This window comes from Ostrea edulis, chromosome 4 (assembly GCF_947568905.1).
Source record: "Ostrea edulis chromosome 4, xbOstEdul1.1, whole genome shotgun sequence".
NCBI classification, from domain to species: Eukaryota; Metazoa; Mollusca; class Bivalvia; order Ostreida; family Ostreidae; genus Ostrea; species Ostrea edulis.
The window spans coordinates 42,304,972-42,325,053 of record NC_079167.1 but is presented as its reverse complement, the minus strand read 5'-3'; the positions used below and the strand labels follow the sequence as shown (position 1 = coordinate 42,325,053).

At 36.1% G+C, this 20,082-nt stretch overlaps 1 protein-coding gene across 2 annotated transcripts in view; it reads left to right on the top strand.

The window, feature by feature from the left end:
* Positions 1–19,882, top strand: part of LOC125669402 (HBS1-like protein) — a 28,753-nt gene extending 8,871 nt beyond the window's left edge. The window contains exons 6-17 of one of the 2 annotated variants that reach the window (XM_048903869.2): positions 869–1,325; positions 1,880–1,962; positions 2,373–2,532; positions 3,780–3,892; positions 4,132–4,248; positions 5,023–5,256; positions 6,932–7,105; positions 7,955–8,050; positions 8,545–8,648; positions 9,288–9,388; positions 17,336–17,480; positions 17,607–19,882. In XM_048903869.2, the coding sequence (XP_048759826.1) occupies positions 869–1,325; positions 1,880–1,962; positions 2,373–2,532; positions 3,780–3,892; positions 4,132–4,248; positions 5,023–5,256; positions 6,932–7,105; positions 7,955–8,050; positions 8,545–8,648; positions 9,288–9,388; positions 17,336–17,480; positions 17,607–17,651 (1,829 nt within the window). In that variant the 3' untranslated portion in view covers positions 17,652–19,882. Of the gene's footprint in view, positions 1–856; positions 1,326–1,879; positions 1,963–2,372; positions 2,533–3,779; positions 3,893–4,131; positions 4,249–5,022; positions 5,257–6,931; positions 7,106–7,954; positions 8,051–8,544; positions 8,649–9,287; positions 9,389–17,335; positions 17,481–17,606 lie in introns of both variants that reach the window. The other variant, XM_048903868.2, reaches the window with a different exon arrangement.
* The last annotated feature ends 200 nt before the right edge of the window (positions 19,883–20,082 follow it).

The following is a 20,082-nucleotide window of genomic DNA, read 5'->3' as shown; positions in this document are numbered from 1 at the left end:
GCATTTATAACATGGTTTCAGTGTTAGGCATTACTCTGCACTAAAGAAAGGTTGCTTAGCAACGTAAAATCCGTAACATCTGCCAAGGTCAATATAATACATGAAGTCATTTGAAAAAGAAATTTAAGAATGAAATTTCACTTTTGAAAATACAGGAGGGAATGAACTACGCTGCTTCATGCCAGCATACTTTTAACGCACTTCATGAAAAGTATTCTGGTGTGAAGAATTGCTGTTTATACCCTCATGTATTTTCAAAAATTAAATTTATTTTTACACTTTACTTTCATTTTTGTCAGAATATTCCCAACCATTAGAATAGTCATCCTATATTTATCAAGACTCATACACACATTGTTTACATTCGTGAGGAAATGGCTTCAATGATTTCCATCGGTAAAGATATCGAAGGTAAAAACCTTGCAAATTTAAATATTGCATCTTGAACACTACTGAAACGCTCTTTAGTGACGTGTATTTTCATATGTTAGAAACGGGTGAAGCTCCATTAATAGAAATGGTGAATATTTTCATTTTTTCCTTCATGATGATACAAATTCAAGTTGAAATTGAGGATATGGTTAGTTTTAGAAGGATAAAATGGAAGACTTGTTTGTGACAAAATAACCATATAGCCACCAATATTCTTTTTTAAAAATTGGCTACCATTGATTTGAAGCTGTGAGAAAAAGATGGTTACCAGTCAGATTATGCCAATCAGTACAGCATTTTAAATCTAACGTAAAAGTATTCTCGCCAGGTAAATTAAATTGCTATGAAGTAGGTAAGTAAATTGATGAATTACACTGCTACTGTTGTACATTGATGAATTATGCTGCTTCTGTTTCACTCATAGATGGTCTTTCAGAGTTTGCACCCGTTCAACCAACAGTTCAACTGAAAACCCCAGTAAAGAAAACCTCCACACCAGACATCACTACCTCCGCCGTGTCGCAAAAGAAACCGGCATCCACCACAGAGGAGCTCGTAAAATCAACTGTAAATGGACTAGTCTCTGTGTCCAGCGCTGGTAAAAGTGCTGTAAAAGATTCAAGGACTAATGCTGTAAACAGAAATACAAACAGTGAAGTGAATGTTACAGCTGATGACAGGAGAGATGTGAATGTTACAGCTGATGACAGGAGAGATGTGAATGTTACAGCTGATGACAGGAGAGATGACATGACAGATGTGGTGGACACGAGTCTTAAAGTTGCGAATTCTGAGGTGGATCTCTGTGCTGAACTGACACGTAAAAGTGAGCTTGATATCTCGAGTAAACCGACACTAAGCATCGTTCCTGCAACTCCAAAAAGTACCTCAAAGTAAGTGTGTGTCTACTGTAGGACTGCTATGTCTTATAAATTACTCTTATTCCGTATAATTATTTATATCTTAGGTAATTGGAGATTCAGGGGCATGTACATGTAGTTTATTTTCAAAAACTTTAACCCTGTCTGTGAGCTTGAAATGGATGGTGATAGGGATTTCACATGTATATTCCTTGTGACAAAACCTTTCTTTTGGTACCCAATGTTTTACATCATGAGCTTGACCCTGGAATTTGCCATACAGGGGCACAAGCATTTCACAAACACATCTTGGTTTTAAGAAAATTGCAATTTGATGTAATTTCAATTTGACGAATATTTATGATTAAGGAAATTAAAAATTATTGTTTGGAGGAATATTGCCTAGCAAGAAAATGGAAATACGAGAAGCTAAATGTATTGTAGCATGGTTCCCAAAACATCACGTAGTGCAACCAAACGCCGACCTAGTTTATAATGATTTGAAAATGTTGATAAAGTCAAATAAACCAATCAAATTATGCTAAAATAAAAAGCTTATAATTGCATGTATGCTTGACTTTACGTAGAATGAAACAAGATAAAGCCAAATTAAAAGCAGAGTATGAGAAGAGGAAAACAGGGAAGGATCTACTGAACTTGGTGGTCATTGGTAAGGAGAAAATATCGTGAAATTAGCTTCAACTTGTATAATGTATCGTGTACAGTAAAGATCTGCTGAACTTGGTGGTCATTGGTAAGGAGAAAATATCGTGAGATTAGCTTCAACTTGTATAATGTGTCATGTACAGTAAAGATCTGCTGAACTTGGTGGTCATTGGTAAGGAGAAAATATCGTGAGATTAGCTCCAACTCGTATAATGTGTCACGTACAGTAAAGATCTACTGAACTTGGTGGTCATTGATAAGCAGTTTGAAAAATATCGTAAGATTAGCTTCAGCTCGTATAATGTGTTATGTACAATGTACAAGAATGTATATATTGGAACAATTATAATTAGTAATGTGTTGACTAAATACACCGGCACCATCTGGTAAGTCTGTGCACATATTTTCCTGTAGGTCATGTCGATGCTGGAAAGAGTACATTAATGGGGCACCTGCTGTATCAGCTGGGCGTCGTCAACAAGAGAGCAATGCACAAATACGAACAGGAGTCCAGAAAACTGGGAAAAGGGTCCTTCGCTTATGCCTGGGTCTTAGATGAAACGGAGGAAGAAAGGTAAATATTAATGATGATTGCGATGATGCCTGGGTCTTAGATGAAACGGAGGAAGAAAGGTAAATATTAATGATGATTGCAAAGATGCCTGGGTCTTAGATGAAATGGAAGAAGAAAGGTAAATATTAATGATGATTGCAAAGATGCCTGGGTCTTAGATGAAATGGAAGAAGAAAGGTAAATATTAATGATGATTGTGATGATGCCTGGGTCTTAGATGAGACGGAGGAAGAAAGGTAAATATTAATGATGATTGCAATGATGCCTAGGTCTTAGATGAAACGGAGGAAGAAAGGTAGATATTAATGATGATTGCGATGATGCCTAGGTCTTAGATGAGACGGAGGAAGAAAGGTAGATATTAATGATGATTGCGATGATGCCTGGGTCTTAGATGAGACGGAGGAAGAAAGGTAAATATTAATGATGATTGCGATGATGCCTAGGTCTTAGATGAAACGGAGGAGGAAAGGTAGATATTAATGATGATTGCAATGATGCCTAGGTCTTAGATGAGACGGAGGAGGAAAGGTAGATATTAATGATGATTGCGATGATGCCTAGGTCTTAGATGAGACGGAGGAGGAAAGGTAGATATTAATGATGATTGCGATGATGCCTAGGTCTTAGATGAGACGGAGGAGGAAAGGTAGATATTAATGATGATTGCGATGATGCTTAGGTCAGAGATGAGACGGAGGAGGAAAGGTAGATATTAATGATGATTGCGATGATGCCTGGGTCTTAGATGAGACGGAGGAAGAAAGGTAAATATTAATGATGAATGCGATGATGCCTAGGTCTTAGATGAAACGGAGGAAGAAAGGTAGATATTAATGATGATTGCGATGATGCCTAGGTCTTAGATGAGACGGAGGAAGAAAGGTAGATATTAATGATGATTGCGATGATGCCTGGGTCTTAGATGAGACGGAGGAAGAAAGGTAGATATTAATGATGATTGCGATGATGCCTGGGTCTTAGATGAAACGGAGGAGGAAAGGTAAATATTAATGATGATTGCGATGATGCCTGGGTCTTAGATGAGACGGAGGAAGAGAGGTAGATATTAATGATGGTTGCGATGATGCCTAGGTCTTAGATGAAACGGAGGAAGAAAGGTAAATATTAATGATGATTGCAATGATGCCTGGGTCTTAGATGAGACGGAGGAAGAAAGGTAAATATTAATGATGATTACGATGATGAAGATATGTGATTTTACTTCATGTAATGTTATTTTGCAGATCAAGGGGAGTAACGATGGACATTGCTCAGACAACATTCGAGACCCCAAACAAACAAATAACTCTGCTAGACGCACCAGGACACAAAGATTTCATCCCAAATATGATCACAGGTATTTTAAAAGCAGTCAATTTATTAAGCATTGAATTTAGTGTCATGGGGCATTTCATGTGAAAGACCTGTATTTTCATTATTTCAATCAGTTTCTTCTCAATTTCAATCAAATTCTCTGCATTCAACCTTGAGAGAAAATCACGAGGAAGCAATGATGTAAACAGTGATGGTAATTTGTGAATGTTTTTGTATCCAGACATTGGATGTTTGAAGTGGGTGTGTATGTTGTAATTTAAGGCACCGCCCAAGCAGACGTTGCAATCCTAGTGGTCAATGCTACGCGTGGAGAATTTGAGACTGGTTTTGAATCAGGTGGACAGACCAGAGAGCATGCTCTCTTAGCTCGATCTCTAGGTAAGCAGTTAATGATCTATCTCACATGCTGTCTTAGCTCGATCTCTAGGTAAGCAGTTAATGATCTATCTCACATGCTGTCTTAGCTCGATCTCTAGGTAAGCAATATATGACCTATCTCACATGCTGTCTTAGCTCGATCTCTAGGTAAGCAGTTAATGATCTATCTCACATGCTGTCTTAGCTCGATCTCTAGGTAAGCAATATATGACCTATCTCACATGCTGTCTTAGCTCGATCTCTAGGTAAGCAGAAAATGACCTATCTCACATGCTGTCTTAGCTCGGATCTCTAGGTAAGCAGAAAATGACCTATCTCACATGCTGTCTTAGCTCGATCTCTAGGTAAGCAGAAAATGACCTATCTCACATGCTGTCTTAGCTCGATCTCTAGGTAAGCAGAAAATGACCTATCTCACATGCTGTCTTAACTCAATCTCTAGGTAAGCAGAAAATGACCTATCTCACATGTATTGTTAGAGCAAACATGTCTATTGATTGAAGTTTCAAGTAAACCATTTTATCAATATTTTTTAATGCAAACAGTTTTTTTTTATACAATTCTCAAGTTGTTCAAGATTCTTGACAAGAGAAAGCGTACTTAGAATAGTGAAGGCTGTTCACTGTGACAGGAAGTACTTAGAATAGTGACGGCTGTTCACTGTGACAGGAAGTACTTAGAATAGTGACGGCTGTTCACTGTGACAGGAAGTACTTAGAATAGTGACGGCTGTTCACTGTGACAGGAAGCACTTATGTTTCTTCGTGTTTACAGGCGTGTCACAACTGTTAGTAGCCGTCAATAAGATGGACACTGTGGACTGGTCACAGAGTCGTTATGATGACATCGTGAAAAAATTAGGCCTGTTCCTGAAGCAAGCTGGATATAAGGACTCGGACCTCTCGTACATTCCCTGCAGTGGACTGGGAGGGGAAAACCTAGCTAAAACAGTTACAGAACCCAAGCTCTCAGCCTGGTATAAAGGAAGCACTCTGGTGGAACAAATAGGTGAATATTTTACAGATTTTTAAAGTGAAACTTTACGAAGAGGAAGGGAGGGATAGGGGCCCCATGTGGCACCTGTTTCATTTGGAATTTCAGAATGGACTTCAATCCTTGAAACCTAATAAAACACTCCTAATAACTAATCACAGTCAGGAATGTATTTCACTAAAGCCACAAAATTGTCAGGTTTAAGCAAATGTAGTTTCGGAACAAAATGACATGGTTGGTTTTTTTTTTGTGTGTTTTTTTTTTTATGCATAAATATATATAGATTACAAAATATGAAGGTATTTAAGTTTGAGAGCCAAGCATGTGCTATATATTTTATGAATCAATATTTGCTTCAAATTTGTCAATTTTGGCCCAAAACAAGGAAAGAAATTTCCATTAACCTTGTGACCTTCCTGTGAACTTGGAATGTCATATGTGGAAACTGATACATGTATTTATTTTGAGACAATCCATTGTCGGGTTTACTGATAAATATCAACAATTTGTTCCATGATAATATATCAAAATGGGGCAAGTTAAGACTCTTATCACAGGAATTTTTTTAGGGTCTGTATGGGGCTGAAATAAGGCCCCATTCCCAATGCTAAAAAGCAAGTATTTTCCCCAATTTTTGCTTTGAAATTCCCAAACAATTAAAACAAATCAAGCTTCTAGAATAGCCTAATTATACCCCGGGGCAACAAGTTGTGGGGGGGGGGGGGGACTGGAATCGGGTTGTCTGTCTGTCTGCCCGTCCGTCCGTCCGTCTGTAGACGCAATGGTTTCCGGGCTCTAAAGCATTATTCTTTCCACCTACCGTCACCATATCATACATATGGACTACCCATGGGATGAAGATGTTCCCTATCGATTTTGGGGTCAAAAGGTCAAAGGTCAAGCGCACTGGACATCGAAGTAGCAATATGGTTCGGTTTGTCATGCCATTTGTTTTTTACACTCAGAAAAGAGGTAGTTTATACCTATTACCAACACCCTTTGGGAGATTGGGGTAAGCGGGGGGTATTCTTAGTGAGCATTGCTCACAGTACCTCTTGTTGTTCATAAATCTTCACAGGCCCACAGATTACAATTGTTTCTTCAAAATTATTAAGTAAACCTAATTTCTTTGACCTCTACTTATTTAAATGAGGTAATGGAAACTTTGACCAAATTGAAAGTCAGAAGGAGTCTATATATACCTTAATGCACTGATTTTGTTTTTTCCCTACTTCATTGTATGATACATTTTTCCCAATTTCAAGCAAATGTTGCTATTTTTCCCAATTGGAAAGGCCAAGGCCCTTGAAATCAAGACCCTAAAAAAAACCTGTATCATACCTTATACTTTAGATGGATTTTACTAGACATATTCTGTACAGTAAAACACAGTTATAGTGAACCTCCAGGACCAGCTAAAAGCTGTTCGTTATAACGAAACTTTATCATATCCAGTAAAGTTTTTATTATTTTCCTTTCATAGGGGAGTAAAAGTCACTTCGCAGTAAGCATGAATTTGGTATAAATGTGTTCATTATAAGTGTGTTATACTGTATTTTGGTTATAGACATATTCGGCTTGTTTGTCTGTCCTAATCATCTGTTGGAATTTAAGGCGAATCAATGAATTTTTTCATCTAAGAAATGTTTTACTTTCTGAACATTTTGAAAACTTGAATTTTTGTTTCCAGACAAGTTCAAGCCAGTTGAGCGTTCCATGGATAAACCGTTCCGTCTGATCATCAGTGATGTTTTCAAGGGAATGGGTAGTGGATTTAGTGTTGTGGGCCGTGTCAGCTCGGGCTCAGTCCAATCTTCTGAGAAAGTTCTGGTCCAGCCTGCTGGAGATTTAGCGGTCGTTAAAGGTATGCTTTCTGGAGTACTAAGTGAATAAAAATAAAAATTTTAATGTGAATATAACTTGATGAACAAGCAATTATTGAAATTGTGAGTATTGATTAAACTTGAAAGTACTACTGGATAAGCAGAATTTTTAGTGAGGATTTAATTTTATTCAATAGTGAGGGTGTTGAGATCTCTAAAATTGAATATCGCTAACAATTTATTCTGTATTGTAGGTAATAGTTATCTTTCTTGAAATTATAAAGTTGCTAAAATTAGCTCTTGCTAAATATAATAACCATCTTTATGGGAAAAAATCACTAAATTTGTGACTCACTAAAAATTCCACTTATATGGTACTTTATATAACTAATATGGGTTCATCTATGATCTTTGAACAAAAGATATTGAAATTTTGATGTGTGTGATATACGTGCTACAGATAGCAGGTATACCCACTGTTGCTTGGACTGGGTAATTGTAGGTGTGTCTGTAAATTGTAGGCGTGTCTGTAATTGTAGGCGATTGTAGGCGTGTCTGTAATTGTAGGTGTGTCTGTAATTGTAGGCGTGTCTGTAATTGTAGGCGATTGTAGGCGTGTCTGTAATTGTAGGCGATTGTAGGTGTGTCTGTAATTGTAGGTGTGTCTGTAATTGTAGGCGTGTCTGTAATTGTAGGCGTGGGTATGTCTGTAATTGTAGGCGTGTCTGTAATTGTAGGTGTGTCTGTAATTGTAGGTGTGTCTGTAATTGTAGGCGTGTCTGTAATTGTAGGTGTGTCTGTAATTGTAGGCGTGTCTGTAATTGTAGGCGTGTCTGTAATTGTAGGCGTGGGTGTGTCTGTAATTGTAGGCGTGTCTTTAATTGTTGTAGGTGTGTCTATGGAGGACTCGGACAACACCTGTGGCTTTGCAGGAGACCATGTAACTATTGTATTAACTGGCATGGATATGGCTCACGTCAATGTTGGTAAGTTCGTGAACGTAAATCAGAAGAAATGCACAAAGTCAGATTTGTAGTATTACATATTGGATTTATTAACAATATCTTTTATTTTTATGGACACAAATTTTAAGGGGGAATAGCACACCAAAGCAATCTGATATGGATGCAAAGTGGAGGATATGTGCAATGATATTTTGAAATTGAAAACTTTCAAATTTTCTTTATTTAGTCAAAAAATGCAGTTTGAGTTGAAAGTAATTTGTCAGAAATTTAAATCCCTGCTGAATTCGAACCCATGATCAACAATTCTACAATTGACGCGCTGAGTACCCAGCAAGGAATCCATTCATTCTCATGTTTTAAAAGGAAGACCCGGGTCCATTTTGACAAAGTAGCATACATCCTTAAACCCTTTTGATAGCGACGAATTCACAATTTATGAGTTTAGTGAAACCAATATACAGTGTCCCTTAAGAAGATTTTGATGAACCACACTAACTGGATTTTGTATATTGCAGGCAGTGTAATATGTGATCCTCAGAATCCTATTAAAAGTGCCATAAGGATCCGGGCGAGGATTGTTTTATTTAATTTGGAGTTACCCATCACAAAAGGATACACGGTACGAATGGTTAGAAAAGGTTTTACCTAGAATGTCGTGAGTCATAGTTAGAAAAGGTTTTACACAGAATGTCGTGAGTCATAGTAAGAAAAGGTTTTACATAGAATGTCGTGAGTCATAGTTAGAAAAGGTTTTACATAGAATGTCGTGAGTCATAGTAAGAAAAGGTTTTACATAGAATGTCATGAGTCATAGTAAGAAAAGGTTTTACCTAGAATGTCATGAGTCATAGTAGAAAAGGTTTTACATAGAATGTCATGAGTCATAGTAAGAAAAGGTTTTACATAGAATGTCGTGAGTCATAGTTAGAAAAGGTTTTACATAGAATGTCATGAGTCATAGTAAGAAAAGGTTTTACATAGAATGTCATGAGTCATAGTAAGAAAAGGTTTTACATAGAATGTCATGAGTCATAGTAAGAAAAGGTTTTACCTAGAATGTCGTGAGTCATAGTTAGAAAAGGTTTTACATAGAATGTCGTGATTTTTAAGTAGAAAGTGACTGGGTTACAATATTATTTAATTCAAGGAACTGTAGGTAATATAGTAAGGATCTTATAGGATCCTATTTGAAGGAAAACATGTATGTAGATGAAGAGCATCTTAACTTGACGTAATGGTGTATGATTTTTATTTCTAGGTTGTGTTTCATTACCAGTCTATAACTGAACCAGCTGTGATTAAACGTCTCAACAGTCAACTCAACAAAAACACTGGAGAAGTTGTCAAAAGTAAACCCAAGTAAGTAATCTAAACCTGGGGAGAAGTCATTAAAAGTAAACCCATGTAAGCAATCTAAAACTGGGGAGAAGTCATTAAAAGTAAAATAATGATGATAATAATAAAGCCTTTATTCATCCAGGATTACATATTTAGAGATAACGCTAGTTTTCAATATGGTCCTGCATATAACATGCATACAGACAAATATTAGTAAAATAAACACAGATTAAAAGAAGTAGAATACATATAAACTTAAGAAATAATTATGAATGTAAGATAAATAGGAACAAAATCCAAAGTAAGTAATCTAAAACTGGGGAGAAGTTATTAAAAGTAAACCCATGTAAGCAATCTAAAACTGGGGAGAAGTTATTAAAAGTAAACCCATGTAAGTAATCTAAAACTGGGGAGAAGTTATTAAAAGTAAACCCAAGTAAGTAATCTAAAACTGGGGAGAAGTTATTAAAAGTAAACCCATGTAAGCAATCTAAAACTGGGGAGAAGTCATTAAAAGTAAACCCAAGTAAGTAATCTAAAACTGGGGAGAAGTCATTAAAAGTAAACCCATGTAAGCAATCTAAAACTGGGGAGAAGTCATTAAAAGTAAATCCATGTAAACAATCTAAACCTGGGGAGAAGTTATTAAAAGTAAACCCATGCAAGCAATCTAAAACTGGGGAGAAGTCATTAAAAGTAAACCCATGTAAGTAATCTAAAACTGGGGAGAAGTCATTAAAAGTAAACCCATGTAAGCAATCTAAAACTGGGGAGAAGTTATTAAAAGTAAACCCATGTAAGTAATCTAAAACCGGGGAGAAGTTATTAAAAGTAAACCCATGTAAGCAATCTAAACCTGGGGAGAAGTCATTAAAAGTAAACCCAAGTAAACCTGGTCAGAAGTTACAGTAAAACTGTGAAGAAAGGTCGACAAGAAATTGATTACATGATTGACCTTGACCTTGACTAGGCGTTTCTTGAATTCTTCAATTTCTTGCATGATTATCTGTAGAAATCATTAAAATTCTTTTGAAAAACATCTACACAACATCAAAGAAAATGTTTTGAAAGTTTACTTAAGGAATGACTTTAATTATGGGCCAAGTTATACGAGTATAACCTGGTTTGGGTCAGTTTATGCTTTGTAATCTGTGAAGCGGATTTTAAAAAAGTGTAAACTGACCCACACCAGGTTATACTCGTATAACTTGCCCCAGAATTAAAGTCATTCCTTATAATTTAATGCAAGAGACAAAGATGCTAACCTTCGTTTATCAAAATGTACATAAACTTGGAAAAATACAAGTCAACTAAGCCGCACAATGATATACTTAGCAACAGCGACACGAAGCATCTAGCTGCGAAACCGAAGATCGCCATCTTTTATCTTAGTTCTACGGAGCCTAGCCATTTATCAAAATATTGTATCGAAAGTGAAGTTTATCATGATAGAAAATATGTGTAGACTATCCATGCAATGCGTATTTCGCTGCCCTTTAGAGATAGAGATCGACTTTGAAGTCGCTCATCTCCGACAGATTGAGAAAATACGGGAAAATGCATTGTTTAGGCCTACCCAAAATAAATCTTCAAATATCAGAAAATGCAATAATTTACGGCTTTCAACTCTGTGAAAACTTCTACTAGATGAAAACTTACCCTTGTATGCAATGTTGTCGCTAATAGTAAATCCGACACAAGAAAATATGTAAGCAAAAAACAAATAGCGATCCACATGTCAATGTGTCTGACGTCATGTGATAATATGTGACGTATGAATTTTTTTTTGCTTTGTTGAAAAATGGATCAAGGAATAAAACAACGCACCCCCCCCCCCTTTCCTTTTCCCCAGTGAGAAATGTATTTCAAAATGAACAGGGTAATGCTTACTTGGCAAATCATTAATTCGAATATAATATCTTTGTTTTAATCTATTATTCGACCATACATACAGAGAAAGATGTTTTACAACAGTGATTTGCGTACAAGTAGATGCTAATATTGACAACGAAAAAACAACATGTGTATCAAACCAAAGTATCTTATTGTGCACGTTGACTTTCTATTCCATAGAAGGCTGAAAACAGTGCTGCGATGTAAATTTAGAGAGAGAGAAAAAAATAGTTCCGACATCTGGTTGTCAAGGGGGTGTGTCCCCATACCAAACCAGGTTATACAAAAATAACTTGCGTTCCTCAATTGGAATTTGACCAATCAGAAACAAGGATACAATAAAAATTAAATTATTTCACAATAAACAAAAAGGCTGACATCACAATGCAAGTGAAACCATTTACAATCCTTGGAAATTTCATTCAAGCATGTAAGGCTGATATATTAAACCAAACGTATAAACTACGGTAAGGATTTGGATTCAATACTTTTATGACAGTAGGGATTTATTCAGAATGAGTTTCCTTGGTTACAAGCAATGATATTGCAGCAGTTAATATAGTTATATGTTAATAAAGTGTCTTATTATACACCCATCAATAATCTGTTTTTTGATACTGTTAAATTCACAGAGCGTGATCCGACTTTCTGGATCACTACACTTGGGTGACCTCATTCCAGTTCTCTGAAACTGATGATGTCACAATGCATCAACACACGTTTTTTTGTGGAAAATTATTGTTTGTCTTTTTAGCTCACCTGAACAGAAGGTTCAAGTGAGCTTTTCTGATCAAAATTTGTCTGGCGTTGTCGTAAACTTTTCACAATTTTATCTTCTTCTTCAGAACTACTGTGCCAATTTCAACCAAACTTTGCCAAAAGCATCCTTGGGTGAAGGGCTTTCAAGTTTGTTCAAATGAAGGGCCAAGTCCCTTTCAAAGGGGAGATAATCACAAAAATGCAAAAATAGGCTGGGGTCATTTAAAAATCTTCTTCTCAAGAACCACTGGGCCAGAAGAGCTAAAATTTACCTGAAAGCTTCCTGACATATTGCAGATTCAAGTTTGTTCAAATCATGGCCCCCGGGGGTAGGACGGGGCCACAAGGGGGGATCAAAGTTTTACATACAAATATATAGGGAAAAACTTTAAAAATCTTCTTTTCAAGAACCACTAAGCCAGAAAAGCTGAGATTTACATGAAAACTTCCTGACATAATGCAGATTTAAGTTTGTTCAAATCATGGGCCCCGGGGGTTGGATGGGGCCACAATAGGGGATTAAAGCTTTACATACAAATATATAGGAAAAATCTTTAAAAATCTTCTTCTCAAGAACCACTGAGCCAGAAAAGCTGATTTTTACATGAAAACTTTCTGACATAGTGCAGATTCAAGTTTGTTCAAATCATGGCCCCCGGGGGTAGGATGGGGCCACAAGGGGGAATCAAAGTTTTACATACAAATATATAGGGAAAAACTTTAAAAATCTTCTTTTCAAGAACCACTAAGCCAGAAAAGCTGAGATTTACATGAAAGCTTCCTGACATAATGCAGATTCAAGTTTGTTCAAATCATGGGCCCCGGGGGTTGGATGGGGCTACAATAGGGGATTAAAGTTTTACATACAAATATATAGGAAAAATCTTTAAAAATCTTCTTCTCAAGAACCACTGAGCCAGAAAAGCTGATTTTTACATGAAAACTTTCTGACATAGTGCAGATTCAAGTTTGTTCAAATCATGGCCCCCGGGGGGTAGGATGGGGCCACAAGGGGGAATCAAAGTTTTACATACAAATATATAGGGAAAAACTTTAAAAATCTTCTTCTCAAGAACCACTACTGTGGATTTACAGTAAGTGTGAATGAGACATATCGGCAAGTACATGACGTGCTTCAGATAGTTCATTTGGAAAGTCCCCGAGTGATTTTAAAGAGCGCTTTTGATAGGTCGGTTAAATTATAGGTAGGCGGTCCCAAGTATTTGGCATTATATTATCTCGTGCCTAACAAGTGTAAGTTTCACTATTTGATTTGAGTGTAAATTGCACCGTACGTAGCGTGAGATTCAATATCGGTTTTGATTTGACAACGGAGATTTGAGATTACGTTAATAAAATGTCTTGTAAAGTTTATCTTATATATACTAGATATCTGCATGTATAAGAGTGATGGGATATCTTATAAAGAAAAAAATATAAGATGTCTTATAAAAGATACAAGATATCTCGTAAACTTTAGAAGATATAACTTTTATCAGATACCTTATAAATTTTATCTTTTAAACAGGAATAACCGTGTTATACTTATAATCCATCGCAGTATCAATAGGTATGGGAGGGGGAATACAGGGTGAAAAAGGCGAGCTCCGATATGTAAAGAAAAGGCAGGATAGCAATATCCCAGAATTCAAATAGTGCTGAATATTGAAAAGAAAAGAAAAAGACGGGATCGAAAATGCTGCGGGAAAAGGCAGGATCCGCAGTTGCCTCTATATCCCAATAAAAATTGAAAGGTTACTCCCTTAAATTCCTGTAGATACTTGTCAGTTTTTTAAAAGTGATCAGAAATTTCAGTACATGTTTCTATAGGCGATTTTGTCCGTTTAAGAACAATGCTTTTGTTTTGTTGTCTCTTTCACATTCGCAGTTTCCATATCGTTATTTTAAAATAAATCTCTCAGAGGATATTTTCAAAATCTTGCAAAGCATTGGAAAAGATCATGTCGGAAAAATTTCTAAATTCAAATAGTTAGGGGGAAGAGGGGGTAAAAACTCGTAAGTTTCTGTCATCCGACATCAATTACACGTTAGTGGGGGAAAAAGACAACTGACTTTAAAACCACATAATAATACATTTTAATAAACGTTTAATAGTTTCAATGTACACTTTCATTTGTTTTACTTGTTAATTGATTAGTTTCAACATACTTCATATTTAGTTTTGTATTGGGGGGGGGGGGGGGGGGGGGGGTCTTGGTGAGAAATATGCGAACTCAGTTTTCTCTAACATTGAACATTTGATATCGCCCCTAAAATAATTCTTCAGATTAAGTAATAAGATCAATAGATATTCTACTTCGAGAAAACATTTATTTTCAACACATGGCATGCTTTGATGTCTTTTACTGTTATATATACCCACATTTTCGTAAGAAATTCGGAAGTAACCATCGCTAGATACTGTTAATTGAATGAACAACGGCAAGTTCTGTGAATTCTAGCAAAAACTAAATTCCCCAAACCACCCCTCTCCTGTACATGTAACACATTATTAAAGAAATTTCAGCATTTCGTTTGCATTCTATAACGTCATAATAAACCACAGCAAAGGTCGATTGTTAATGTTGCGATACTGGCGTACCTTTGAACCTATATCACTGGTCCACCCCTAACTGTATGTCCATAGGAGTTTGAAATTTTATCAATAAAGTTAATAAAATGTATTTGATTGACCAAGCCTTGAGCTATGGTCAATCAAGTACATTTTATTAACTTTATTGATAAAATTTCAAGTTCCTATGGTATGTCCATGATTGCGATTACCCGTTGTACGAACGCGACACTCGCTTCGTCAATATATATATATATATATATAAAGTCTCTTTTTTGAAAGTAAAATACAGAAAAAACTCTAAACACTTTGTTGAAATATTTCGACCGTGTTACCGGTCTTCTTCACGAAAACACGACTGAAGAAGACCGGTAACCCGGTCGAAATATTTCAACAAAGCGTTTAGAGTTTCTCTCTCTCTCTCTGTCTCTCTCTCTCTCTCTCTCTCTCTCTCTCTCTCTCTCTCTCTATATATATATATATAACTGACTCGGCCTAAATTGCATTAAAATCAGTAGCAAAGAAATTTTCAACACTTCGTTCGTGTTCAGACCACAGGGGCTCGTCACGAATTGACCCTCTCTATTCTATATTTACATTTATTTGTAAATATAGAATAGACGATGTCAAATTTTAAAAAGACAAATATTTCGTGACGAGTCCCTGTGTTCAGACGAAATGCTTCTCTTGGATTTTCTTTGCAGTTTCTTAAAAGTAATTTCCCTAAAAATTTCTCGCAGTTCTACAAATTAAAGACACCTTTGGTACATTGTCAGGGGTACAAATATTTCTTCTTAATAAATTTTGTCTGATTTCTCTATTAATATACACTTGATTTCTTTTTAATTTCATACTCGATTAACAAAAGTACATCCGGTGTGAGCATTGCCGGTGTGAGCTTCGTTGGCGACATTTTCGGTGCAAGAGTTCCCATGATTGACAATTTTATAAGGTGGCCTTTGCGACGTGTAATTTCTTACTGATTTTACCATAAAATAAACTCTCGGCATGTAATTTTAAAATCGTCATTGTTTTAGTTAGTATTGGTTTTCCCTTTTCGCAGTCTCTTCCATCGTGCTAAAAGATTATGTAATGACACGCCAGTGTAAAGACAAGTGTGACCATCTAAAATTATTTTTATTCCCGCCCCTTTAAATATTGGTCCAATCGCAGCGATTGTTCTTTCCTTGATGCGTCAACATTGACAGATTTGTTTTGAAACCAACTATCCGAGACCTCGAATGAACTTGAGAAGCTGAGTCGTTCACACTTACTGTAAATTCACAGTAAGCCAGAAAAGCTGAGATTTACTTGAAAGCTTCCTGACATAATGCAGATTCAAGTTTGTTCAAATCATGGGCCCCGGGGGTTGGATGGGGCCACAATAGGGGATCAAAGTTTTACATACAAATATATAGGAAAATCTTCTCAAGAACCACTGAGCCAGAAAAGCTGATATATACAAGAAAACTTTCTGACATAGTGCAGATTCAAGTTTGTTCAAATCATGGCCCCCGGGGGGTAGGATGGGGCCACAAGTGGAGGGGGGGGGGGGGGGGGTCAAAGTTTTACATACAAATATAGGAAAAAGCTTTAAAAATCTTCTTCTCAAGAACCATTGGGCCAAAGAAGTTGACATTTACATGAAAGCTTTCTGGCGTATTGTAGATTCAAGTTTGCAAAATTGTGGCTTCCAGGGGTAGTTGGGGCCATAATAGGGACTAAGGTTTTACATGCAAATATATATATGGAAAGTCTTCAGATATGGGCCAAGGTGACTCAGGTGAGCGATGTGGCCCATGGGCCTCTTGTTGATAATTAGGAATACATTCATTATCTTATAATCATTTATCTAAAATATTAATTAGGGAGTATATAATAAATGTATCATTACTACAGTAATTTGACAAGTGCTTCACGTCTCATTGGATTTGATGACCCATGCCTATCAACTGGATGTGATTCGACTCTTCAGATCAAGTTACTATAGTAATGATATATATCAATAATTAAGTGTGTGATGTGAAACCTTTGTTTAAGTGTGTGATGTGAAACCTATGATTAAGTGTGCAGTGATTTTTTTCCTTATATAACTGGTATTGATAAACGGTACCATTCCCAATGCCAAAAACCATTGATTTTTCCCAATTTTGAGACTAAAAATTCCCAATTTACTTGCCGAAAAATCGTAATTTACTTAGTCTGAAACGTTGTACAAGTTACACCTGTAACTAAAATGTCCTCTTCCGGTATTAAATCGAAAGTACAGATCATGGCAGTGCGCGTGTTTTGTAGAACTACGACAATTCTAAAACGAGCCTATGACGATTCCTTATGATAAGATAAGATAAGATACGTTTATTCCAATTTTGGGCCCAGAGGGCATAACAGTAAGACATTTTATAAAGAAGGAAATTCAAAAAAGAAAGAAAGTTTACAACATTAACTACAGGTTACATAGACTGCAAACTGCGTGTAAATATTACAGTAAATATTAGCGTAAAAAAGTTTATAAAGAGATGACTACTTCTTGTTTTGTTCTCTTTTTTCTTTTCTTGTAGTTAAAATTATTTACCGATACATTGGTAGAAAATTCCCAATTTGTTCGATTTTGACGCTATTTTTCCCAATTGAATGGGTACTGGTACCAGTACCAGTGGGTAGAAAAAAATCGCTGAGTGTGTGATGTGAAACCTATGATTAAGTGTGTGATTTAGTGTGTGATGTGAAACCTATGTTTGTAGATGCCTGGTGAAGAACAGCAGTGCAGTTGTGGAGATAGAATTTGAGCGACCTGTCTGTCTAGAAATGTACAAAGACTACAAAGACCTGGGCAGGTTTATGTTGAGGAATGGTGGTCATACAATCGCTGCCGGACTGGTGGAGGAGGTAAGTAATTTACGAGGATAGAAAGACTTTTTATACGCTCGTCACTTCCTGTTGTCACAGAGCAATGCAGTACAATATCATTTTGTATCCTTCTCTGTATTGTTTACATGTATTTTTTTATTGCAGGTTTTAAAAACCAAGTCAAAAACAGAAGAAAACTCGACAGAATAATGATCTACCACAGGAATTAGACTTTCTTTTTTGAGATGCTGCAAAGTTGTTTACTAAGCCTTGTATTTGTTTTTTCATGTGTGCATGGTCCTTGCCAGAACAGGATACAAAAGTTTTTTTTATCGATCATTGTGATAATTTGTTATTCAGAAAACAAATGGGCAATCTTTAATGTAGGTTGATTGTGAGAGGGATTCTTCAAGTCTATTTGAAATACATGTAGGTCGATTGTCTGCAAGTTTGATCATTTACCATGGAAGAAATTACAATACTACAGCTGTTACAATGTTAAGAATTTGTATAGTGCCTAATTTAACAATAAGATGCTTAACACCATAAAGGTGCACTAATGAATTTGTACATTAAAAACTAGACTTGAAAGTAAATTGGCTAGAAATTTAGATGCCAAAAATAGGACACCCAAACAAAACAAAAAATATAGAAATTTAATAAACATGCATACATATAAATTTTAAAACTTAATAGGACAAAACAAAAAGAGAAATTTGATATATACATGTACATATACATTACCATGAGAGTACGTCCTTAAAGGCTAAAATGAAAGTGGTATGTTTGATAAAGAAAGATTTTAATATTGAAATGCCTTTTGCAGTCATATGATCAAAAGCCCTCTCAAAAAGATATATTTTAAAATTGGTTTTAAAACTGTTAAGATTATCAGAGTTACTGATAGAAAATGGCAGTGAATTCCTGAGTTTAGGAGCTGCCTTGTCAAACCGCTGTTCATCTTATGTGTTTGTTTTGAATTGTTAGCGACTTGGATGTTTCTGAAGGAAGAGGTCGGGTGACACTTGATAAACTCCGTGATTTATCCTGAATTCTGGTGCTAGTCTATACAGAGAAGTAAAAATGTACATTTCACAACGCTGTTAATATGTGTAGTAAACTTGTTATTCAACATTCTGGTGTAACAGTACATCGTTATCATGGATACTGATCAATCTGGCTGTATATTACAGCTTTATTTGTTTTTCTTTGAATTCAGTGGAAAAAGTTTTTAATTTCATTTGAAAAATATCAATGACAAGCTTGGTGAAAGGGTAAAGCCCTGCATCATTGTGAAAAGGGTATGACCTGGTTATAAGGACCTTTATTTTGAATTGGATTTTAATTGTTTTTTAACCGTAAACCTTGAACGAATGTGTTTGTTTTAAATACAGGAGTATTGGTTTTAATTGATATTATCCACCGGTTCAGTAATCGGTCAATAAATCAGAACGATTCTGGCACTCTTATGCTTAGGGATCTAATGATCATCATTGACAAATTTCTCCTCACAATTCAAAATAAATCTACCACACATGCATTAATGAATGTTAAATTGACCAGGGTAGCATTTGTTATATCTGATAACCTGTCAGTCAATGAAATACTTCAAGCAAGTATTTCTGACATTACCCTCATAATCCTTAGAGGTAGAAGGACATTGCCTTGGGCCCCCCCCCCCCCCCCCCCCCCCCATTTAAGTTAACCTGATTAGCTACCCTGAGGCTGCTCAACCAGTATTAGTCCTTTGGGCTACCAGAATATTGCATCATTGCATGATTTTTGTTTATAGTTACTCACAAATGCATTTAATATTTATTTATTCATTAAACTGAATTTGACTTTTAGTTTGAATGGTTAAACATAAAGATACTGAGTACACAAATGCAATATACCTGTACTTGTCATTGCTTATGTTTGTTTATGTATTGTTCAATCCCAAATGTTGGTAAACCTAACACATCTTTTGGCATCAAACTTTTGAAAATACTCTATGCTCTGGTTGTTGTTGAACCTGAAGATTTTTTTCTGATACTAAGTTGAGCATGTACAGAAAAGAGAAGTGTCACTGTCAATTTGTCTCCTTGCTGTTTCGAAGTTTAAATGATGACCGGGATTGATAGAATTTCTGACTAATATCCGGGATTGATGGAATTTCTGAGGCCCGGGATTGATGGAATTTCTGAGGCCCGGGATTGATGGAATTTCTGAGGCCCGGGATTGATGGAATTTCTGACTGAGGCCCAAGATTAATGGAATTCTGATTTATAATGTATTTTGTAAGTGAAATGTTTTTAAACTTTTATTATTTGTGAGTCATCATGTTGGATGAATTGAAATGTTGGCAGTAGATTTTAAACTATTATGAGAAGATTCACTGCAGTTCCTGATGAAACTGGGTTTTTGCTGATGTTTTCAATAATAAAGACATTTTTGCTGTATTTACTTCTTGTCTTAATACTGAATACCATATAGCAGGGTTTTTTTTTTGGGGGGGGGGGGGGGGGTAGGTAATGATTTCTACAGATTTGCCAATTGAAAATGAGAATCGGCAATCTAATTAAAATCAGACTTCTTGGATCCGTGCCGTATACTCTGCGGAAGAAGATCTGACATGACCCGATTAGGGGTCATGTTCAGA